The following is a 26,141-nucleotide window of genomic DNA, read 5'->3' as shown; positions in this document are numbered from 1 at the left end:
GCAAGCCTTCTCCTGCCCCACTCCTTGCCCGCTACTGCCTGACCTCAATGCTTCCCTGGCCCTGACCTTCAAGTCTGAATCCTCAAAGCAGCTGAACTTCATACATGCTGGGTCTTATCGTGTCCCACATGGCCCAGAGCAGGTCAGTGGTCCTCAGTGATTCCATGTGTACAGTATAGGAAGAGGCTTCCGTTCTTCCCTGCTCAAAATCCCATGACAACCATGTGATTGAGGGATCTGCTGAAACTGATGTAGCATTTTGGCCTCACAAGCTCACAACAGGTGTTCTAGAAGGAAGCTGAACACTTGTCACCAACAGCAAACTCTATCCAGGTCCTGGGAACCTTCAACTTCAAAATAGAAGAGCTAGGTCTCAAGTGGCACCTTGCCTAAGTTTGGGGTCCTTGGCAGGGCTGCTCAGAGCCTTTTTCCACAGGAAATCACAGTTAATGAGGTGACAGCAAGCAATCTGGCCAAAGCCACCCAAGCTGCTACTGAAAGGCGAGCACCCAATTAACATTCCTCATTAGTCTAATTCAATTAGGACCTGATGTCATCATTATTAATTACAACTTAATGGGACAAATAAATAAATGCTAGCTAGCACGGATTTCAGCTGATTAGCTGTAAGAAAGGCATCCCAAATACACTGAGCATCAGAAATTTGGGAATGGATCCTGAGTCAGTGGAGAAGGCGGCTGGAGCATACTGAGAACCGGCAACACACCTGCACGCGGTGGTCACAGTCCTGACTTTACAGTATATTCGGGGCGCTGACAATGCCGATTCTGCAGCACACCCAAAGCTCTAGGAGGCCCTGGGATTTTGTATTTTTTTAGATGTATTCCAGGGAAGGCTTAAGTACAGCCAGAGTTGAGAATGATTTCACTGCCCTCTTCAAGAAAGTCCTTGTTCGCTGTCTTCACAGTGTCCTTTATGGTCAGGACTCTAATCGCTGGTTAGCAGCTCAGGCAACCCAGGCTCCAGGAAGACAGAGAAGTACAGAACAGAGAGGCTAGAGCTGTGCTGGAACCTCAGGACTATGGGGTGCAAAGTCTCGAGGATCCTTTCATAGTGAGCCTGGGCTGTCCTCTTCTCATCTTGCTTACTGGGCAGCTGTGGGTCTGACTCTACCCCATCAACGGGACCTGAGGCAGACACTGGGCTAGTTCTTCTCTGTGCTGCCCATCTCTACCATCCCCCAGCTTGAGAAGCACTCAGCAAATACTGTTGAATGAATAAACAGCTATAGTGTGACATTAAAAGATGCTGGTTATGCTTGCAGGGGCAAGATTCTGGGAAATGACCGATTTGGGGGGGGTGGGGGTAGGGGGGAGAAAAACAGAATTAAATAAGGTTACTAAAGAGATGATCAAGCTGGCTACTATATTGCTCAAATAATTCACTGAAAGAAGACTATCTTTGGCAGATGAAGCTTTTTACTACTCAACATGCATTCTCCCCTTTTCTCCTTTATAGCAGGACCATTTACTTCAAGAAAGCAATGTGATCCGTTCTATACACACTTACAGACAGCAACAGCCACAGTTCTAGCCAAGGAGATGTTAGTTTGCTAGAGGTTTCTAGGGAAAGTCTTGTGTTCTGTACAAAAGAGAATAATTACAGATGGTTTCACCTTTTTCTCTTCTCCAGCTTTCTTCCTGTCCTTCCTACCTTGAACACGGATGTAATGTCTGGAACAGCAGCAGCCCCTTGTGACCAGGAGGCCAAGAAAGTCTCAGAGATGCTGAATCTCCTATCATGGAGCCACCTGCCTTCAGATTTCTTGTTATGTGAGAAAAATAAGCCCCTCTTTGTTTAAGCCACCATGAGGCAGGTTTTTTGTCCCTTGCTACTGAGTCCACCACAACTGATACACAAATTATGACTTTTCACAGCACATAAATCCCATGTGGGCTCTGATCAATGGTGGTCTCATTGAAGGGATCAAAAGTTGGTCTCAAGAAAAATACTTACTTGGATGAATATTTCACTCAATAAACATGTATTAGGTGCGTGCCATGGGCCTGGTACCATGTCAGCCATGAGGACATCACTCTCCCCTGGGAACCCGAGGTATAATGGGATAATCAGACAATATGTAGGAGTAAAGGCCAAAGTCCTTCATTGTGGATCCCCAGGCCCTAAGTGGGCTGGCCTCAGTTCCCCTCCTACTCCCCACAGCGACCTCTGCTCCTTCCCTGTACCCGCCATGCTGTTCTCAGGCATCCACAGGTCTTGGGCCCTTGCCTCCTTCAGGCTGTGCTCACAGGTCATGTTACCAACTAAGCCAACTCTGACCTCCCTGTGTGAAGGGGCAAAGCCGTCCCCAGCACCCCAGCACCCCAGCCTCTCTCTCTGCTGTGCTCCCATCACAGGACATGCTTCCTGCTTCGTGCATCCATTGTCCACTTCCCCTACTGAGTTGTGAACCCCATGACAACAGGGATTTTTCTCCTACGTTCACTGCATCATCCTCAGTGTCTGGCACATAGCAGGCACCTAGCTGATAACTGTGGCTGAATGAATGAATGAGTCATCACTATTTAGAAAACACATGGGAGAGGTGAGCACATGGGACTAAGGGACCCCAGAAGGGGGATCCTAAACCAGATATGGGATTTGGGAAAGGCAACCTGGAAAAGGTAGCACCTGAACCTTAGCACAGTCACCAAGGGTTGGTCTCATGAGGACAGAGATGTGGGGAGGGGGAGAAGGGAGGGGGTTACCAGGAGAGGGCACAGCCTCTGTGGAAGTTCAGAGAGATGAGACATGCCGTGGCACGTGTTGACACATTGGTAGTTTTCTCAACTTCCTCATCTGTACAATGGGGATAAGAGTGGTATTTGCCTTAATGGGCAGTTATAAAGGCTCCATGGTAAGCACTGAGTATGCTGTTCATTATGGATGTGTGATCAGCATCCATCTCTCCTCTGAAGAGCACAGGACATTGTGGAGATGTGCAAAGTGGCCCAAGAAGGGCCTCAGGAACGGGCTCATGGTTGTCTGGTGTGATGGTTAGTTTTCTGTGTCAACTGGGCTGCACCATGGTGCCCAGACATGTGGTCAAACATTCTGAATGTGTCTGTGCGGGTGTTTTGGGGTGAGGTTGATATTAAATTGGTGGACTTTGAAGAAAGGATTGCCCTCTGTAATATGGATGGACTTCCTCCAACCTGTTGAAGGCCTGAATGAAGTAAAAGACTGACTTCCCAGGAGAGGAAGGGTTTCTGCGGCAGACGCCCTTCAGAGTTGATCTGCAGCTCAGCTCCTTCCTGCGTCTCCAGCCTGACTGTTCATCCTAAAGATTTGCATTTGGCAGCTTCCATAATCATCTAATCAATGAAATCAATCAAACTCCAATAACATATATATATTCATATATATATTTATATATATTCATATATATTCATATATATATTTTTATATATTCATATATATTCATATATATATTTATATATATTCATATATATATTTATATATATTCATATATATTCATATATATATTTATATATTCATATATATTCATATATATATTTATATATTCATATATATTCATATATATATTTATATATTCATATATATTCATATATATTCATATATATTTATATATGAATATATATTCATATATATTCATATATATTCATATATATATTCATATATATTCATATATATATTCATATATATATTCATATATATATTCATATATATATTCATATATATATTCATATATATATTCATATATATATTCATATATATATTCATATATATTCATATATATTCATATATATATTCATATATATTCATATATATTCATATATATATTCATATATATTCATATATATATTCATATATATATTCATATATATATTCATATATATATTCATATATATATTCATATATATGTGTGTGTATATATATATAGTTACACCCCATTGGTTCTGTTTCACTAGAGAACCTCGAGTAAAACATCTGGTAATGAGCCAGCCAGGATCAGAATTCAGTACCTCAGTTCAACTTCCTACCAGCCTAGGGAGCCACTGTAGCCACCAGTACTGGCATTTGGCATTTCTCCGTAGTCCCTTAAAGAGTGAGCACACAAAGCTCAAACAGCTTGTTACTTGATTCCAAAATATGTTTCCTCAGTCAGCGTACACAGAGAGACTGCACCATGGGGCACCCCCTTGGTAAGCACAGCTCTACGGTGTCCCAGCCATGCTCCAGCCAAGCAGGCCTGCCCATGGGGAGCTGAGAAGCAGTGTCCTCCTGCCCCTTGTCAGTGAGTTCCAGCCCGTGTTGGCCAAAGCTTGCTGGAATTCACTTGCAACATTGTACAGCTGATGTCACTGAGATGAGATGACAGAGGTGAGTGATGGGGTAGGTGACAGATGGCTTGAATGACATGTTTAAAGGGTTGGTGCCATGGGCTAAGCTGTATGTCCCCCAAATTCATATGCTGCAGTCCTAACCCCTAGCACCTCAGGATGCGACTGTATTTGGACATGGAGGCTTTAAAGAGGTAATTAAGGTAAAATGAGGTCTTTGGGTGGGCCCCAATCCAGTATGACTGTGTCTTGTAAGAAGAGGGATCGGGACAGAGACACACACAGAGGGATGACCATGTGAGGATGCAGGGAGAAGATGGCATCTACAAGCCAAGGAAAGCGGCCTCGGAAGAAGCCAACCCCGCCAATTCCTTGACTCAGACTTCAGCCTCCGGAACTGTGAAAATCAGTTTTGTTGTTCAGCCCCCCTCACTCTGCAGTGCTTTGTTGTGGCAGCTCAAGCAGACTAACACTGTTGACTTTTGTTGTGAGAGCACTGGGGAGCTGTTTTAAAAGAGGATCCTAAGTATACAATTACAAATGAATGAATAAAGAAAGGAATAAACAAACAACGTGGAGAATTTGCCTTCGGGGTGGGGAGCTCTTTCTGGAAGCAGGTGGAGGGGAACAAAGAGAGGTGATGGTGTGCTTTAAGAATAAGTGAATGCCCCTGCTCACCCACACTGAAGGACATCACAGTGTCAGGAAACTTCACAGCAAGGCAGGGCACAGGGACCCCAGGACCAGCGCTGTGCCACTGGCCCCCTTGGTGCCCTCAGGGTAAAGGGAGCTGGGAAACACTCTGTAGATGGGCAAAGGCCTGAGAACACTTGGCTGCTGGATGGAAGGAGACGTCATTATGAGAAGATGCTGAGAAGTACAGATGAGTAATGAGGTCCACCAAGCTGGTCAGTAATGGATCATCTACTCTGGCCGACGCTTGCAAGCCATTCGTGAGTGAGCCTGCATTTCCTGTGATATTTAGCTCCTAATAAAGTGATCCCCAGGAGCTGACACATTCCTCCAAAGTATGCCTCAAGCCAAACACAACCTAATTAATATGAAATGAATAAATATTTCATTAAAAAGAAATGGATTCCAACCTTCATGAAGATGTCTGCACGAACAATGAAGGCTTCTAGTAAATGTATCATTGTTAAGAATTCCAAAGATGATTCCTACATAGGAATAGCAGCTAACGTGAGGCTCAGAGAAGTTAGGCAACTTGACCAGTGTCATGTGGCTGGGCCAGAATTCCAACTCGGCTCTGTCAACCTTTGCAGTCAAAACTGTTTAACTAATAAGCTCTAAGCTAATTAACTCATTCAGTTCCCTACAAAGAGCAACCACACATTCTAAGTCCTCGCTTGTGGCAGACACAGTGCTGGGCACTGGAGATACCCAGCCTGCTACATGCTCCACTGCTAACTCTGTTCCTGCCTCAGGACCTTTGCATCTGGTGCTCTTTTGGTCTGTGATGACCTTTTCCCCAGATCCCCACGTGGCCCATTTCTTTCTCAGCAGTTGGGTCTTAGCTCAAATTTCTCCTCTCGGAGAGGCTGTCTCTGTTGCCCTCACCCCCACTGAAGCAGTCCCACCCTTGCAGGTCACTGCACTACACATTTTCTACAGAGCAGCTATCATCAATGGAAATCATCATACTTATTGTTTATATGTCAGTCTGCTTCTTCTACTGAACTGTCAGTTCTTCAGTGTCAGGAACCTTGTTCAGCTTTTTTTTTTTTTTTTTTTTTACATCCTCACAGGTAGCTAGAATAAGACCAGGGCAGAGCAGTGATCCGTGAACATTAACTGTTGAACTCAGTATCCTGCCAGGCATTCCAGCATGCTCCCATTATCTTAGAGACCCAGTACCTTGAAAGATAAAGATTCTAAAAGAATACATTTTTAAAGAAAACCCTGATAAGCCAAATGCTTTTGAACATTGAAACTTACAAACATATATCTAAAATCGAATTCCTGCTTAATTCCCAAATGGATTTGTTACAGTCTGGGCACTAAATTGGTTAGTCTGCTATTAATCAAATCTTTTTTTTTTTCACACTCTGAATTCACATGCAGCTGTGAGAGCCTGGAAAGAGGCTTTCCTCATTCTCATGTGGAATGAGACAAGTAATAATATGCTTGGGTCTGGAAATGATCATCATTGCATAATAAGGCGGTATGGAGTCTGGAATTATCATTTGTGCAACTCTTGCTCAAGTTTATCCAGAATCTTCCTTTGAGGGGCATAAAGAGCTATTATCATATAACACTGTGCCATTTTCTGCCATTTTATGTGCAGACTGCCTCCAGCTATCCCATGAATTTTAATTAACTCCATGTTTACTTCACTTTGACCCTGCAGCTCTTCAAGCAGAGGGCCCACGTGCCAATCCAAGAAGACACTTTTGAAGCTCACTCCTCAGAGTCCTCCCAAAGGTATCCTCCTCCTTCCCTCAGAAATAACGAAGCCCTGCTGACTACAGAGTTAACTCAAAGTGGAGCACTTCACCGTGGACGCTCCTGCTGGCTCAGCCATCAAAGGGGTCAAGAGGAGCCAATGGAGAGTGAAGAGTAGGGGCTGGACGAGGGCGAGCGGAAATAGAGGAGTGTCTGTGAGAAGTACATTTGCATGCAGAGGAGTGGGAGAAACTCACCTCTGCGTGCTAACCCTGAGTCAATCAATATAAACCATGTGTCAAAATCATAAACCATGTGTCAAAACCAATCATGTTGATTGGTTGTTAAGTTCTTCATTCATTTATATTTATTTATTTATATAATATTCATTCATTTATATTATATATGTTATCTGTATCATAGATCAATGTATGTGTATATGCTATATGTGTAAGTGTATGTACATATAGACCACTTTAGTGGTGTATGCATATGTGTATATGTATACACATATACATATGAGTGTGTATAGGTATACACGTATACATAGGAGTGTGTATAGGTATACACGTATACATAGGAGTGTGTATAGGTATACACGTATACATAGGAGTGTGTATAGGTATACACGTATACATAGGAGTGTGTATAGGTATACACGTATACATAGGAGTGTGTATAGGTATACACGTATACATAGGAGTGTGTATAGGTATACACGTATACATAGGAGTGTGTATAGGTATACACGTATACATAGGAGTGTGTATAGGTATACACGTATACATATGAGTGTGTATAGGTATACACGTATACATATGAGTGTGTATAGGTATACACGTATACATATGGGTGTGTATAGGTATACACGTATACATATGGGTGTGTATAGGTATACACGTATACATATGGGTGTGTATAGGTATACACGTATACATATGGGTGTGTATAGGTATACACGTATACATATGGGTGTGTATAGGTATACACGTATACATATGGGTGTGTATAGGTATACACGTATACATATGGGTGTGTATAGGTATACACGTATACATATGGGTGTGTATAGGTATACACGTATACATATGGGTGTGTATAGGTATACACGTATACATATGGGTGTGTATAGGTATACATGTATACATATGGGTGTGTATAGGTATATGCGTATACATATACATGAGTGTATATATGTATATGCATATACATGTATATGTATCTATGAATATGTGTACTGTATGTGTTTTGTGGTGGATCTATAGGTATATGTACATATATACTGTTTAGTGGGTATATATATTATGTAGAGAGGTATATATGTATATGCATATCTATGTATATGTATATGCATGTGAACATATTGTTTAGACACTGTGTATATATGTGAACTGTTTAGTGGATATATTAGTCTGTTCTCACACTGCTATAAAGATACTACCTGAGACTGGGTAATTTATAAAGAAAAGAGGTTAAATTGACTCACAGTTCCGTTTGGCCAGGTAGGCCTCAGGAAACTTACAATCATGGCGAAAGATGAAGGGAAAGCAGGCACCTTCTTCACAAGGCAGGAGGAGAAAGAGAGCAAGGAAGTGCCACACCTTAAAACCATCAGCTCTCGTGAGAATTCACTATCATGAGAACAGCATGGGGGAAACCGCCCCCAGGAACCAGTCACATCCCACCAGGCCCCTCCCTTGACAGGTAGGGATTACAATTCGAGATGAGATTTGGGTGGGGACACAGAGCCAAACCATATCAGTGGGTATGCCTAATGTATATGCATATACATATGTGTGTCTCTATAAACTGCATGATAGGTAGGTATATGTATATATATGTGCATGTGTGTGTGTGTGTGCATGTATACTGCTTAGCAGGAACTAGGGATAAAACAGGGAACAAGAGGAAACATTGCTGCCCTCAAAGAGCTTATGTTCTGGTGCATGAGACCCATAACCAAGAAGACATCTGAATAAACACATAATAGAATCACAGGTAGTTTATAGGTGCTATAAAGAAAAGGGGAAGAGAAGGGCAAGGAAATATGGAAGGTTGAGGTGGAGACGAAGAGGGTGGGCATTCTGGGAAGGTGCCACAGAGTGGACATCTCAGCAGAGCCCTGTATGCTATAAGTGAGCCTTGCAAACACCTGGGGGAAAGGTGACTGAGGTGGAGAGAAGAGCAAGTGTGAAGGTTCTGAGGTAGAAATAACTCCAGTGTGGTCAAGAGACTTGAAGAAGGGCTGGAACAGAATGAGCAGGAAGACAGAGAGGATAGAAAGCAGAGTCAGAAAAACAGGCACAGGCCAGACTGCATGACCTTGTGGCCTGGCATGGAGGGACTGGCACATATCCCGAGTGGGAGGGAGGCAGCAACCAAGCAAGCTAATTCATGATTTGCGCACATCCCTGGCTGCTGTCTAGAGCAAGAGTTGCTGTCCTCTTCCCTCTCTCACCCGAGCACTCACTAAGCCAGCACTTACTGAGCCTTTACCACATGTTGGGCACCAAGCTAAGTGCGGATGGGCATGACCAGGTCCCAGCCCCTTGGGAATCTCAGTCACATGGAGAAGGCAGATCAGCAGCCCAGAAGCCATGCCTGGCTCTGCTGTGTGAGAGAGATGGTGAGGATGACACTAGGAGCACCAGACACAGGAAGGGCCTCAGTCCCAGGTCTTCTCCCTGGCATGTTCCTCCATGTGGATACCCAGATCCTTCTAGAACCCACCAAGCCAAGTAAAATCCTAGCCATGCTGGCTTCAAGAAGACATGGAAACCAGTCAAACTTGGTGGTTCACGCCTGTAATCCCAGCACTTTGGGAGGCTGAGGCTGGTGGATCACCTGAGGTCAGGAGTTCAAGACCAGCCTGCCCAACATGGTGAAATGCCATCTCTACTAAAAATACAAAATTAACCGGGCCTGGTGGCACATGCCTCTAATCTCAGCTACTTGGGAGGCTGAGGCAGCAGAATCGCTTGAACCCAGGAGGTAGAGGTGGCAGTGAGCCAAGATCGTGCCATTGCACTCCAGCCTGGGCAACAAGAGCGAAACTCTGTCATGAAAAAGAAAAAAAAAAAAAAGACATGGAAGGCATTTGAAAAAGGCCATCCAGCCATAGATTAGTAGGACTCTCAAATTCCATTATTATTCATGCTTATTCTTTCATCAATAACATACTGTCTCAATCATTGTAGGTTCACAGTACATCTTGATATTGGGTAATATACCTCTACAACTTTGATCTTGTTTTACAAAATTGTTTTAGCTCTTCTAGATCCTTTACTTTCCATATAAATTTTAGAATCTAGTATTGATAACTATAAAAAATCTTCTGTGACTTTGATTACAGAATCAAAATCAAATCTCTAAGTATATAAGTTTGCAGAGAATTGCCATCTTAATAAAAATAAATCCAAGTGAGAACAGTTATCAACAGAGCCAGGACCAGGGTGAGGCTAGTGATGTGTCCAGGTTGCAAAATACAAGGAAGCAAGTGTCAAGCCTGCATCTGCAAAATTTTAGAAAGCAAGGCACATGTTTAACTCAGTTGCCTCACCTTAATCTCAACCTTCACCAACAAAACGCCATCTCTTCACCCACCTCGTATATCTGTTTCTGATTCTTTGCTTTAAGCTTCATTCTTTTCTTCTACAGATAAACCTTCACTTCATCCACTGCTGACGAAAATGACCAAAAAAATGCAGACCTGTTTTCTTACAGTGCATGATAACTGAGAGCAAGTTTTTCACCTCTGATTCCACAGAAGGTTTCTGAATGGTTGGACTTGGATCACATGGCCACACCTTGGACCAGACACTATGTCTGGCTGAATATGGTCCATGTGGCTGGCACAGGCACATCATATGGTCATCTCAAGTGAATTGGGGACCACAGTGACATGAGGAGGGGGTGGTGTTCTCCAAGGGGAAGGAATGTCATTATAATAAGAAAAAGGGATCCAAAAGCATGCTGGAGAGTCAAAAACAGTAGCCCCTCCAGTGTACTATGGTTCTCCATTCCCTTTCCATTTTACAGATGAGAACACTAAGCTGCAGAGAAGTTAATTTGCTTTCCTAGGTATCCACCACTAACATATATTAGCATCAGCCTGACTCCAAAATCTAAATTGTTTCCACTGGTTATATAGAAATTAATCTGGTGTGCCTCAACTGTCCCAGAATTTAGTCATAAAATGGTTATTTTAAATGTGAGTAAATTATTGCTAAAAATCAATGGATTGCCAGCAGTTGTTTACTTTGGTGCTACACTAGGAGGCACAACTTCTTCCAGCATGACAGTGAAAAGATTTCTGTGAATTCACATGTGTTCTTTCCTGATAACCAAGGCTATTATCATAGTTTAACAATGAAATGTCTTTGTGGAAAACTCTTAATAAATGTCAGATATCAAAACCGCCAAAGGCAGACAGCAAAGCCAAAATATTCATTCAATATTAGGAGGATGGTTTTCTTCATCTTATGCCAGCCTCCCTCCACCTTAACTTTAATAATAGTCATGTAGACTTCACCTGCATTTATTATGAAAGGCAGTGATTATTTAGCATTTTGACCTGAACAAAGCTATGCTTTATTCCCTTAAAGTAGGCTAACCTCGTGCTGAATACTTGACATTTGTGTACATTCTATATGTATTTGCGTGTTATCAAGAAATTGCTACAACCCAAAAGCAACTTAGAAATAGACCTTCTAGAAAGCTTATATTTCTCAAAAGATCCATTAAATTTTCAAGGGATGATGACAGGCTACAGTCAATTTGAAAATCTTGAGGCCACACACTAACAGATTTGGTAGTATGTCCTGAAGGAGTACAAAAGGTTCAGGAACAAAACTCTCAAATGACAGGGGGGGAAAGTGGTATGCCTCTTTGTGATGCTAACTTTGTCGTGGATTGAAAAGGAATGCCTCAATTTTCCTGAAGCCATAAAATCTCAACATTAAGATGAGACACTACTCTAAAATATTTTTGTTTTGTTAAGTTCAGCCAGTGTTCATGAGATTATGGGCAAACCTCCTAACTTCACTGGGCTACAACTCTTTCTGAGAAATCCAAGAGTATCCAAAAGGAGAAATCCAAGAGTATCCAAGAGGAGAAATCTAAGAGTATCTAAGAGGAGAAATCCAAGAGGAGCCTCAAATGTGGTAAATAACCTCTGACCAAATCTACTGCTGACTCCTAAAGATCACAGACATAGAACAAGCTGAAAGCAGTCCAGTTAAGAAAAAAAAAATGGACTGAGATTCATGTGCCTGCCAAAGAGGCAGAATATGCAATGTAAGTCCAACCAAGTTAACTGCTTGTTAAAAATATGTTTTTAAAAAACACAGTAGAATTCAAAGTTTCTACAAAATAACACCCACAATGTCCAGGATGTAAGACAAAACTACTTAATATATAGAACCAGGAAAATGTGACCCATCCTCAACAGAACAGATAATCAGTGGAGGTGAATCTTATGATGACCCAGATGTTGTAATTAGCATAAGGACAATAAAGCAGTTGCTATGACTATGCTACATGATATAAAGGGTAATATGACTGAAATAAAGGAAAAGATAGGAAACCTAAACAAAGCAAGAAAAACTATTTTTTTAAGTCAAGAGTTTCCACCTATGCATACCATAGGAAAACTTCTAGAAGTCAAATTTTAAGGGACTTTTTGAAAGGAGGGAGACAAAAATGACACATTACATACTGGACAATAATGATTCAAAGTTTAATGACTTCTCATCAGAAAATTTGAAAGTTTGATGACAACAAGACAAAATCTTTAAAGTAATGGAAGGAAAAACACCTGTCAACCTAAGAATCTGTATCCAGTAGAAATATTCTTCAAGAAAGAAGGAGAAATAAATCTATTTCAGATAAAATAAAATAAAGAGAATAAATTAAGAGGAGACATGCCCCACATAAAATACTAAAGGAGATTCCTCAGGCTGAATGGAAATGATACCAGAGAGAAACCTAGATTTTCCTTAAAAATATGAATAAATATCAAAAACTATTTTCCTCCTAATTTTTAACAGCAAAATCTTACACCTAATAGCAATATATTCGTTATTTCTATTTAATTATACATATATATTTTTAAAGCAAAAACTATAACATTGTATTAGAGATTTATAATTTAAGAAGCTGCAATACATTTGACACCTATACTATAAGGACAGATAGGGTGGTAGATGGGCCTCTACAGTTGTAAGGTTTTCACATTTTATGTAAAGTGTAAAATATCAACCCTCAGTAGACTGTAAAATAAATTAAGAATGTATAGTATAATCCTTTAGAGCAACAATTTTAAAACATAATACTGGAACGTATACTTACAAAGTCAATAGATAAATTAAAACGTAGTTTTAAATATTCAACTAATCCACAGCACTACAGGAAAGAAGAAACAGAGACAAGAAAAAAAGAAGAGGTAAGAAGAAAACAAATAAAACAACAATAGACCTAAATCAAACCGTTACATGAGCTGTGCATGAACTAAACAACTAAAAGGCAGAATTGCCAGAATGGATTTTTTTAAAGCAAGACCTAACTATATGCTGTCCTCAAGAAATTAATGCTAAATATAAAAACAAAGAATGAAAATAAATGCATAGAAAAACATATGTCATGGAAACAGTAAGCATAAGTAGGTTAGAACGGCTACATAAATTCATTTGTAAATCCTATCAAACATTTTAAAAAGTAACACCAACTTTACACAGCGTTTTAAGAAAATAAAGAAGAAAAATGTCTGAACTCAATAAGCATAAGTAGATTAGAATGGGTACTCGGATCTCAAAGAAAATAAGTTTCAAAATAAAGAGTACTAGAAGAAAAAGAGAAGGATATTTTATAATAATAGGGACAATTCATCATAAGGAAATAATCATAAATATATATGCATCTAACAACAAATCTCAATGTATAAGAAGCAAACATTGACAGACTTAAAGGAAGAAGAAATAATTCCACAATCATAGTTGGATATTTTACACAACTATCCAGAAATAAAACTAGATTTTAAAAATCGGCAATGACACGGAAGCTCTGAATAATATTAACTACTTTGACTGGACTAATATTTACTGAATCTTACACCTAACAACTTTTAAATACACATTCTTTTCAAGTGGGTATACTGTGTTTACTAAGGTAGATCATAAGTTGAGCATAAAATGAGTCTCAATATAAATGAATTGAAATTGTAGAGTATGTTCTTGGACCACAATGAAAAAAATTAGAACCAATAACAATAAAAAGCTTCAAAGACCAAATATTTAGAAGTTAAACAACACATAACTACATAATTCATGGGTCAAAGAAGCAATCACAAGGGGAATTATAAAATATTATTAACTAAATAATAAAATACAATATATCAAATTTTGGGGGTGTAACTTAAGCAGTCCTTAGAGGAAAATGTATAGCTTAAAATGCTTATATTAGAACAAAATGTCTAAAATCAATGACCTAAGGTTCTATCTTGAAGAGCTAAGATTATAAACCGATGAAGAAAATAAGAGAAAGAAGGCAAACTGCTAATATCAGAAATGAAAGAGAAGTTACAACCACAGACACTACAAAAATTAAGAAGATCCTATGATAATATCATGAATTACTTTGTGCCAACAAATTTGCCAACAAAGAGAAAATTGATTAATTTCTTGACAAATATAACTTACCAAAAGTTATATACGAAAAAACACAAAATCTGAGTGCCTTATATCTACTAAAGAAGGTAATTTTGTAGTCAAAAGCCTTACTAGAAAGAAAATTCTATACTCAGATAATTTCATTTGTAAATCCTATCAAACATTTAAAGAAGTGACACCAATTTTACACAAGTGCTTTCAGAAAACAGAGAAGGAAAATGACTGAACTCATTTTTGAGACTACTGTAACCCTGAAAACAAATTTGATGAAGATATTACAAAAAAGCAGACTAATATTCCTTATGAATGTGATGTAAAATTCTCTAATAAGATATTAGCAAATCCAATTCAATAAAACATAAAAAGAATAAGGTATCATATTCAAGTGGGATTTATCTCAGTAATACACAGTTGGTTTAAAATTTGGAAATTAATCAATGTAATTTAGCATAGTAACAAAATATGGAGAAAAAATATGATCATTTCAATCAACGCAGAAAAAGTATTTGATAGAATTCAACAAGACATGATAAACACTTACAGAAAACTACAACTAAAAAGGAGCTGCTCAGTTTGATAAACAGCATCTCTGAAAAACTTACAGATAAAGATGTTCTTAATGAAGAAAGACTGAACACTTTTTCCCCTAAAATTAAGAACAAAACAATGATGCTTGCTCCCACCACTTCTCCTCAATATTGTACTGAAGGTTTTAGCTACTGCAATGAAGATTTAAAAAGCATAAATAGAGGGGAAAATAGGTAAAACTACTTTTATTAGCAAATAGAATGATTGTTGACATAGAAAATCTCCAGAACACTACAAAACAACTATCACAACTAATTATTTAATTAGCAAGGCCTCAGGGTGTGAGATTAAGATACAAAAATTTTATTGTATTTTTATACCTACTAGTAAACAATTAAAAACTAAATTAAAAACAATTTCATTACAATAGTGTCTTCCCCCTGTCCCCCCTGTCCCCCCTACCCCCAAAAAACTTCATGAACTATTTGGGAAAAACATTAGTGCAAAAAAGGGCAAAGCCTCTACCCTAAAAATGACAAAACATCACTAAAATAGAATTTTAAATACCTAATAGAAATAGAGATAAATAAAGAGATATACCATGTCCATGGATTAGAAGACTCCCTACTCTTAAGATATAATTATTTCCAAATTGATATACAGATTTGACGTACCAATTGTAATTCCACAGTTTTTTGTAGACTTGATAAGCAACTCCAAAATTTGTATGAAAATCAATGATCTAGAATATCCAAAACAATCTTGAAAAAGAATAAATGTGGAGGACTTATACTACCTGATTTTAAGACACACCAGAAACCTGCAGTAATTAAGACAGACTAGTACTTGCATAAGGATCAACAAGTAGGTCAAATGAACAAAACCGAGAGTACAGAAGAAGACATACAAATCATCTAATTTTTCATATGAACCCCAAAGCAATCTGTGATGGTTAATATTAAATGTCAGCTTGACTGGATTGAAGGATGCAAAGTATTGGTTCTGGATGTATCTGGGTATGTCTGTGAGGGTGTTGACATAAGAGACTGACATTTGATTAAGTGGACTGGGAGAGAAGACCTATCCTCAGGAAGACCCACCTGCAACACGGGTGGGCACCATCCAATCGGCTGCCAGTCCAGCTAGAAAAAGCAGGCAGAAGAAGGTGCAAGAAACTGACTTGCTGATTCTTCCAGCCTTCATCTTCCTCCTGTGCTGGATATGCTTTCTGCCCTACAACATCAGACTTCAAGTTCTTCCGCTTTTGGATTCTTGGACTTACACCAGTGGTTCGCCAGGGGCTCTCAGGCTTTCGGTCACAGACTGAAGGCTGCATTTTCGGTTTCCCTAGTTTTGAGGTTTTGGGACTCGAACTGAACCACTACTGTCTTCCTTGCTCCTTAACTTTCAGACGGCCTATGGTGGGGCTTCACCTTGTGATCATGTGAGGCAATTCTCCTTAATAAACTCCCCTTCATATATACATATATCCCATTAGTTCTGTCCCTCTAGAGAATCGTTGTACACAATCCAATAAACAAAAGAAATCATTTTCAAGAAATTGACGTCCATACTAGGGGAAAAAAAAAACAACTTGACCCTACCTCACACCACACAAAAAATCAAATCAAAATGAAGTATAGAACTAAATTTATAAGTTAACTCTATAAAACTTTTAGAAAGTAAACATAGAAAAATATCTTTGTGAATTGAGTATGTTTTGGTGAGCCAGGTTTTCTTATACAAATGGCATAAAACAATGACCCTAAAAGCAAAAGCACTCAACAAATTAGATCTCATCGAAATGGAAAACTTTTATGTATCAAAACACACCACTAATAAAATTAACAGGTAAACCAGTCTGGTTGAAAATAGTCTCATGTCTGACAAAAGACTGGTATCCAGATATGTATCCCACAATTAAATAAGACAAACAACCCATTTTTTAAACAACAGCAAAAAAGGCAATACAAATGAATCTGAAAAACATTATGCTGACAAATATATATAAAATGTAAAACATTATGAAGTTTTAAACAAAAGACTATATATTGCATGATCCCATTTTATACTAAATTTTAGAACAGGCAACTCTAATCTATAATGGATGGAGTAGTTGACTTTGGGATAGGTTTTGACTGTAAAGGGTCAAGAGGGGACTTTTGGATGGTGATATTCTATATTTTGGTATGGGTTTAAGTTACTCAGATGCATTTATTTCTCAAAAGTCAATAAATGTAAGTTTAAGATGTGTGCATTCTGTTGTATGTATATTTTACATCAAAAGAAAAACTACAGGCCAATCTCTAGGCTGAAATATTTAAGGAGAAATGTACAAATATTTGCAATTTGCTATAAAATGCATCAAAAAATAAGATGGATTGATGTGTGGGTAGAAGGATAGGTATTTCATAAAATAAGTTTGGTAGAATGTTAATTGGGAATGGAGGTGGAAGACATTGGTGCTTAATGTAAAATTCTTTCACCTTCACTGCGTATTTGCATGTTTTCATACTAAAATAATGAGAAAAAAAATCATATGGGTATGCAGTCAACCCTGCCCTTGACAGCAAGGGCATCACAGCTTTTGAAGTTTGAATTAGGCATCCTCCACTCCATCCCTGTACACCCATAAACTATGAGTGTTCCTCCCCTACCATGCTTTTCAGAGTGGACTATAGTTAACTGTTTATTACTCTGCCTCCTGCATGAATCTGAGAGATCCTCAAAGGCAGGCACCATATCTGGTTTACTTTTGTAACCTCAGTACCTAGAATAGGGCCCAGAGCAAATTGGTCCTCCGTATGTTGGATGGATGGATGGATGGATGGATGGATGGATGGATGGATGGATGAATGAATGAGTGAATGAGTGAATTAACAAATGAACCTAAGCTGCCTGATTTTATATAAACTCCACACAAACTTCCAATAACCAGACAAGACACAGACTTAGAGAAAATACAAAGACAATGTCAGTGCTAAGCCCAGAGCTGTACAGTTTCCAAGAAGAATGGGTGTCATGCAAGATCATGAGTCTTGCCAGGCCTTATCCCACCATTTATCAGCAGTGACAGATGTCACATGGTGAGATATTCTGGGAACTTAAGTATACACAACAGCCCTGCCTGTCCCAGTACCATATTTGTGTCCAGACAGGTCCCCCTCCAAGCAAGAAATCTTCACGCCACAAACTGCCAAAAAGCACATTCAGTTAAAGTCTCCCTTCCTCACTCCCTGCTGCGTAGGGGAAAGAGAGCCTTAAGCAACAAAAGAATCAACATTTATTGAATATCAGGTTGGATTCTGTGCTAGACACTCTACTACACCATCTCATTAACCTCTCACAACAGCCCTATGCAGAAGACACCAATAAGCCTATTTTACAGGTGAAGACACAGAGACTCAAAGTGCATGCATGAATGGCATTTGAATCCTTGTTTGTCCAGTTTTCAAGCTGCTTGCTCTCTGTGTTGCGCCACACTGCCTTGCACTCTCATAAACACTTGCTGAGCTGAATTCCCAGTGGTGGTAACTATCCCAAGGGAAATTTGTGACCGCCCAGTGTATTATGTAAGAATGAGCTACTCCTTATAAACACTGACTAGCCAATCACTCCTCTGGAAACCACTCTAAAGTAGAGGCCCAATTCCAGCCGGGTCAGGGGAGTAGGTGGAGGTACAGATGGTGAACTTGCTTCAAGGGGGAAAATGTCATTGACATCACAACATCCTGGCTGGTGGAGGCTGGAGTGGGCATTCAAAATACAAGTTATTGATTGGAGACACTTTTTTAGAAGGGTGCTAATGGAGGAAGAAGCCAGCATGAATGATGGAAGGTCAGAGACAGAAGTAAGGGGAAGCTTTGCTAAGATCCACCTTCTGGAGAAAAAGACATTTCCAGAAGGCAGTGGGAGCACCTGGTCCACCTTCGGGAGGGCAGCAGGGACCACTGGGCAGCCTCAGGCCCCTAGAGCTCTGGGGATTCTGGGAGCTTGGCCCTGACTTTGCCTGGCACTTCCTTCCACTTAGGAAGTGCAGGTAAGAAAGGAAATAGGAGACCTAGAGTCCGGGTCCTCATGCTGGCCAGTTTGGAGGCAGGGAATTCTAAGGGATAGTGTGAGTGCCAGGCAGAGAGAACAGCAGGCTAGGAGCAAGGGCCTGTGGGAAGACAGTGGAGGCGAGAGGAAGGGCTGAGAGGTGTCTGTGAACTGGTCCTGAGATCTGTTTATCAGTCTGCAGGACCATGTGGCTCCTCTCACCATACAAGGGAAACTTCGACTCTTCACCCATACAATCCAAGCCTTGAGAACTGAACATCCTCCCTTCCTGACCCACAAGGAAGTGTGAGAAGGAGGAAGTGAGGGGCTGGTGTGATGTGTGGGCTCCAGAATAAAAGCAGGCATGGGCGGCTCACCAGGATCCAAAGTGGCACCTGTCAGATATACAACATGATTTCTGAATAATCATTTGCAGAGTCAAAAGCACCAAGGAGACAAGAGTAAACTCATGTGAAACAGTTTGCTGTACATGTGAACTCTTCTCTTTGGCTCTTTCTAGAACCCTCCTTCTCCCTACCTGGGCTGGAGCCTGCACATGCTCTTGTTGTCCCACTATTGTGCCATGTATCAGTCAGGGTTTCCCAGAATACAGAACCAACAGAATATGGACAGATAGACAGACAGATAGATAGACAGATAGATAGATAGATAGATAGACAGACAGACAGAGACAGAGACAGAAACAGATTTATTTTAAAGAACTGGTTCACACAACTGTAGGAGCTTGCAAATCTGACTTCTGACTTTTACAGGGCATGCTGGCAGGCTAGAAATCCAGAAAAGAGTTGATACTGCAACTCCAGTCCGAAGGCCACCAGGAGGCAGAATTCCTCCTTCATCAGGGAAGTCAGCCTTTTTCTCCTAAAGTCTTCAAATGGTTGGATGAGGCCCATCCACATTGTGGAGAATCAACTTCTTAACTCAAAGTCTACTGATTTAAACATTAATCTCATCCAAAAAAATACCTTCGCAGCGACATCTAGATCGAGGTTTGACCAAACATCTGGGCACCACGGCCTAGCCCAGTTGATACACAAAATTAACCATCACATACTGTGTCATAATTTACTGTTTTTTATGTCTGATTTTTAAACAAGATTTCTGCCCTCAGCAAGTTCCAAGTCATGTCAGGAAAACAGTGTCTAATGCAGCACATGGCCCCTTCAGTGGCCCAGTGAATGTCTGTTAAATTATCCAGTGACCCAATTCACTTGACAACATAAATGCCCAACACTGTTAAATGTGCATGTAGCGGAACTCAGGAACGAGATTCTGAAAAGGCAAGAAGCTCTGTGGTGCCTCCATGTGCCTACAGTGAAGTCTGGATTGTGTAGAAAAGACAAATTAAAGTTGCAGAACTTGGTACAACTCAATGTCATTCTGGTTAGTGAATTAATCCCAAATGTGTCATGTTTAGAAAGGTTTCTGTAAGAAGGTCCACATAAGCAAAAGAGAAGCAGAAATCATCAGAAAATACTCCCCAGGGAAGAAGAGATTTTTCCCAGGAATAGAGTTGACCGTTGAATATCTTGGTCCATACAACCGTCTACCCCATAAGAGGATGAGTTTCTGGTCAGTAGGGACCACTTCTTACTCAACTTTGCTCCCCAAGCAGCAAGCACAAGGATAGTTAGTATATTGGACATTCCCAAGGGCACTTTTCTGTGCCCACCCAAACTATCCTCCTGCCCTTCTCTACCGGAAGAGCTCGTCTCCCAGCTACAGGCTGAAGACAGAAGATGCTTCCCTCAGTAGCAAGCAGTGGTCATGTGACCAATTATAGCCAATAAAACGGGGGTTGGTTGGGGAGGTTCCAGGGGGGAAGTCCCTCTCTAACGAAGTCACACAAGTGAGGAACAGTTGTGTGAAGATGTGATACACAGAACTCGGCACCCTCTAAACCATTAGATAGGAAACCTGAGGAGAAAATCTCATCCCACTGAGGAAGGTGGAGGGGGTGGATGAAAAGTGTCCAGACCTGTGATGACATCAGACAGCCTCTGAGCTACTGCAGAGACCCCCTATACCTATGGACCACTTGATTTGGTGACATTTTCAAAATATATCCAAAATCTGACTATTTCTCACCACCCCCAGCACTGCCATGTGCCCCAGGCCACCACCTCCTCTCCCCACAGGGCTCCCTGCTGCTGCTGTGGCCCCTCCCAGGCTATTCTCCACATGGCAGCCAAAGTGAACTTCTATGAACTTCTACAAACAGATCATGCAACTCCTCCCCCAGAAACGCCCAAGCCTTCTCTTCCCACTCTGTGAAATGGCCAAAGCCTTTACCACATGGATGAAGTCCTCTAAGACCTGGGCCTCGCCGACTTTACTGACCTCACCTTGCACCACTCCCATTGCCTGGAAGCCCCTCAAAGACACAGAGCACACTCCCTTCCACGGGATTTGCACTTGAAGTTCCCTCTGCCTGGAACTTGCCTGTCTTCCTCCTTTGCTTCCTTCAGGTCTCTGCTCACATGTCATCTTATTATCAAGGATGTCCCTGACACCCTGTATGGGAGCACTGTCCTGCAGAACCATCTATGATATGGAAATGCGTCATAACCTGAGCTTCCAATACAGTAGCCACTGGCTACACGTGGCTACTGAGCACTTAAAATGCAGCTACTGTGCTGTGGAACTGAATTGTTACCATTTTACTTAATGTTAATTAATTCAAATTTAAATATCCACATGTGGTTAGTGGCTACCCTATTGATAGCTCAGCTCTACAAAACAGCCACTTCTCCCTGCTACTCTCCCATAACTCCATATTCCCCTTACCTTACTGTATTTTAATGTACTTATCATTATCTAATGTACCATAAAGGTATACAATTATCTGTTTCGCATCTCTCTCATTTTTTAAATATAAGCACTATGAGAAAAGACACTTGGATCTGTGTTGGTTACTACTGATCAACAGAGTCTAAAGTAGTGCCTGGTACAGAGTTTGCACGCAATTAGCATGCATGGACTGGATCAATAAAACTAGGCAAGGAAGGAGGGAGGGAGGGAGGTTGTCTGGGTCTATCCAACTTCTTAAGTCACACGCCTCAGTTTAGCTCTATGAGTTTTAAATAGTCTCATCAACAGTATGGGTTGCCGAAACAGCAGGTCCCTGGTCAGTCTTCAGCTCAAATCCCAGTTTTGACACTTCCTGCCTATGTGGCCAAGGGTAACCTGCTCCATCTTTCTGAGTTACAGAGACTATGTTTCACATCTAGGCTTTTCCATCTGTAAAATGGAAATAACAATAGCTATGAAAAAAACATAACAGAATATCTCTGGCATTCAATAGGTACTCAAAGCAATTATTGCCAAAAAAAAATTTCTGAGTATGTGGGAACAGACTGGAGCTTGATTGGGGGAGTATTTTTGTTTTCTAAAAACTCCTGCCATGTTCTCCTAGCCTTCTATACCCTTTCAAAAGAAATAGTCAAAGATCACAAATATGAACTTTCCAAAACAACAAACGTCTATGTTGCTGGAAAGAGCTGCCTTTGTGATGTTTATGGGTTTTTTTTCAACTTTCCTCACTTAGATTCTCAAGGAACAAACGGCATTGGCAATCCTGAAATAATTACCATTGTCATTCACCTAAACCAGGGCTGTTGTGGTAATTTAATTTTCAGAAGAAAATTACACCAGATCGAAAGGAAACTATTCAGACTTCGTTTCACATTTCAAGTTTGTCAAGTCGAAATCTTACTGTCAAACAGAACATTCCCAGTGCCCAGCAACCAACACACAGACACACAAATATACACACATACTTAAGCCCAGTGGTCCAGACATTTATATTCTTACCTTTCCAAAACTCCCTTTACCAATGGCCCGCAGAATCTGAAAATGGTCAAAGTTGACTGCAAAAGAAAACAAAAAAGGAAACAAGTCAGATTTGCTAAACCTGGTATTGCTCCTTGAATATCCTTACCTATGTACCTACCCACCTATTCCAAAGGCTCTTGGGTCAGGTGCCCTATACTTGCCAGAGCAGCCCTCCACCCTTATCCACAGGGGAATTTGCAGCACATTCTATTTTTTCCCCAGCACACAAATTGTCCATCTGAAGCCTTCCCTTCACACCACACTTCTTGATGAGGCTCTGCAGTCTTGCTGCTTCACTCTCTACCCCACTTCTGCCTGGCTTCTACATGCTTCCCTACATCAAGACAGGTCAACAATGTACGGCCTTGCCAGTAAATCCCATGGACATCCTCCCCTCCTTTGACTTGTTCACTCTCTCAATTCTCCCCTTCATGCTTCACTTCCTTCTGCACACTCAGCCTTGTCCTCCCAGGCATTAAACACTAGAGTCTGTCAAGCCTTTTGCCCTACAACCGTTCTCTTGTCATGGGCTCCAAAGGCTGCAATGACCACCTAATTGGCAGTGGCTCTCCAAGGTGTCTCTAGCCTTGGCTGTATGTGTCAATGCCTGCCCTCAGGTCCTCATGGAGGTTCCAAAGCCACCATGAACTCAACAGATCCAAAGCAGAATGCAGGATGAGTGGTCTCAACGTTCACTGGTCCTATATGTGCAAAACCTGGGACTCATCCTTGACTCCTTTCTCCCCTTACCCCATATCCGATCTTTCATCAGGTAGCTCCATGTTGTCTCTGCACAGTGTCTCACACCTGTCCACCCCTATGGCCACTGCTCTGGTCTAATCCACCATCTTCTGTCTCCTGGACCACTATGGTGGCCTCCCAACATCCTCACCTGACTCTTCCACTCAGGAAAATGTGTGAGGAGCCGAGTGATCTTGCTTGTCCTCTGCTTCCTCCCCTCCGATGTCCCCTCCATTGCTCTCAGTGGAAAAAAGGAAATCCTTCCCCAGGGCTGCAGGGCTCCAGCTGCTTCTCCTGCCTCCCTTCCCTGCTCACTCCCATCACCTACTGAATGCCAGACACGTGAGAGCAGCTACTCCCAGGCCTTGAGTGCTCTCCTCCTTGCCCTACCCTTGTTCTCTCTACATCCTCAGAAGGCTGCCCTCACCCTCCAGACTACGTCTGGCTCCCTACGATACATTCTCATGGCACTGTGGAACTTTCCCCAAAATACATCGCTTTGTGTAATTTTACCTTTGTATATTTCATTAAGTTCACTTTTCCCTACTAGACTCTAAGCTCCCTGAGTTCAAGGGCCATGTTTATTTTTTTCTATTGTACCCTTAGCACTCAGCACAGTGTTTAGTACACAGTTAGTATTCAATAAATATTCATTAACAGGAGGAATGATTGAATGAACTAATCTCCATATTCATAGTGCCAAACACAACTCCTGGTACATAATAAGTGTTTAGTAAATATTTTTGAATCAGATTGAATTACAGCCCGTTTCCAATAACTAGAAAAGACATGTTATTTACAAAAAAAAAAAATGAAGTGAATTGATTAGTTCACCACATAATGGAAGCAAGGATGTGAGGAAGTAAATGAATACAATTAGTTCCTTGTATATTAAACTTATGCAATGGAGGATAATTATGCTGAGTTGTGTCCCTGCCAAGCCAAAGTCAGAATCCAGCGTGCGGTCGAATGCCTAACGTGCTTAGAATAGAGAGACGGAGTTAATGGTTAACTTACTAAAACCTTGGTTCTTTGATTTAGATTTATTTCCTTTCAGGATAACTTGCCAAGAAAGAGATTTCATATTTTCACTTCTTACTCATTTACCAAAGGTCAGAGAAGAGGGAAAAAAAGCAATGAGCTTGGACTGCAGCTTGTTATGTAACCAGCAGCATGCTAGGAAATGCACATGTCCTATCGAGAAACTCCCGAGGTCCCTACGGGGCAGGTACCACTGTCGGGTCCTCAAATCAGCAATGAACATCATGGGTTCCCTGAACAGCACCATCTCTTCATGCTGCTGTTTCCCTTGCCTGCAAGACCATTTCTCCAACACCCCTTATTTTGGGAAAAACTTTTCATTGGCCTTTGACACACAGCTCATGCACTTGCTCTCTTGGGAAGCTTTTCCCCAACCCCCAACTAACCATTTTTTTCCTTAGAGTTAACTCAGAACCTTCTGTAGACATCTAACAGTTTGGGAGAACATTCCCTGGAGCCAGTCTGCTCAGGTCCACAATACAGCTCTACTCAGTCAGTGTGTCATTAACGGCATCATTTAGCCTCTGTGTGCCCCAGTTATCTCATTTGTAAAATAGGGAAAATGGGGCCTACCTTCCATAAAGAGCTCAGAATCATGCCTGGCACACTAGAACCTTTCAAAAAGTGCTAGCTCTGTGTTGGGGGTGAGGAGCAATTCCCCTCCCTCTTTTCTGGTTTCTTCCAGTTGGGATACCTTACACATCCGTGGCCTCTTGCCCCATCCAAGGTGGTGCAAGTTATCCGAGTGGTGAACTGGAAAAGGAATGGCACCAGCATACTGATGCTCACTGTGCCCTCTCTGTGGAGTCTGACTTTAGGGAGTGGCCTCTCTTCTGCTCCTTCTTGCCAGAAGCTTTTCAGGACCAGCTGCCATGAGGAGAGGTCTGTGGGGTCCAGATTTAGCATTGGCCAGGTGGGAAAGTCCAGCTAATTCTGGGCTTCAGCATTAGGGAGCGCATGATTACTGCCTTCCTGAGTTACATTCCTTGGCCACAGCTTTATCGCTGTAGAGGTGAGACTTGGTTCTCTATCAACCTCCTCCTCTGTCTTGTCTCCTAACTGGAGGGAGGTGTTAATTACTGAACAAATGGTCAAATGCCAAAAGCCATTATTACTTTAATAATTAGTGTTATAACATTGTAAATATTCCCACTCACCCATGTCATCCATATCCCCTACAAAATTGTGGGCTCCTTTGGGGAAACTAACAATGTATGGGGCAAAAAGGCACTTAATGAATGCTTGTCTGCTTATTGGACTAGATTGGATCTAGATGACTTTGAGCACACAGCCTGCGGTTCCTATTTATTTGGCATCTCCCTGGGGTGTACTACACTGATACTGACATAATAGCACCTAAAAGAAGACACTTTGAATAAGTGAAAAGTTAACACTTGGTTGATGAACAGATTAAAATGGCTTCAGTCAATGAAAATGTCAAGCCAATAATGGGTCCTAGAATCATACTGTCACGTGAGGTTGTTTGCTCAGAGTAGGAAGAATTGGCTGGGGGGTGTGAGAGGGTTGAAGAGTGGTTTCTTTGGGT

The 26,141-nt window shown here is 41.1% G+C and overlaps 1 protein-coding gene across 2 annotated transcripts in view; it reads right to left on the bottom strand.

The window, feature by feature from the left end:
* LOC100987783 (serine/threonine-protein kinase 32B) overlaps positions 1–26,141 on the bottom strand; it is a 447,537-nt gene that overhangs the window by 335,425 nt on the left and 85,971 nt on the right. For both annotated transcript variants that reach the window (XM_034951905.4, XM_063603685.1), the window contains exon 2: positions 22,793–22,848. In XM_034951905.4, coding sequence (XP_034807796.1) covers positions 22,793–22,848 — 56 coding nt within the window. The remainder of the gene's footprint in view (positions 1–22,792; positions 22,849–26,141) is intronic.

Source organism: Pan paniscus, chromosome 3, assembly GCF_029289425.2.
Source record: "Pan paniscus chromosome 3, NHGRI_mPanPan1-v2.0_pri, whole genome shotgun sequence".
In the NCBI taxonomy this organism is placed as follows: domain Eukaryota; kingdom Metazoa; phylum Chordata; class Mammalia; order Primates; family Hominidae; genus Pan; species Pan paniscus.
Note: the sequence above shows the minus strand (reverse complement) of the source record. Positions and strands in the feature narration are given on the sequence as shown.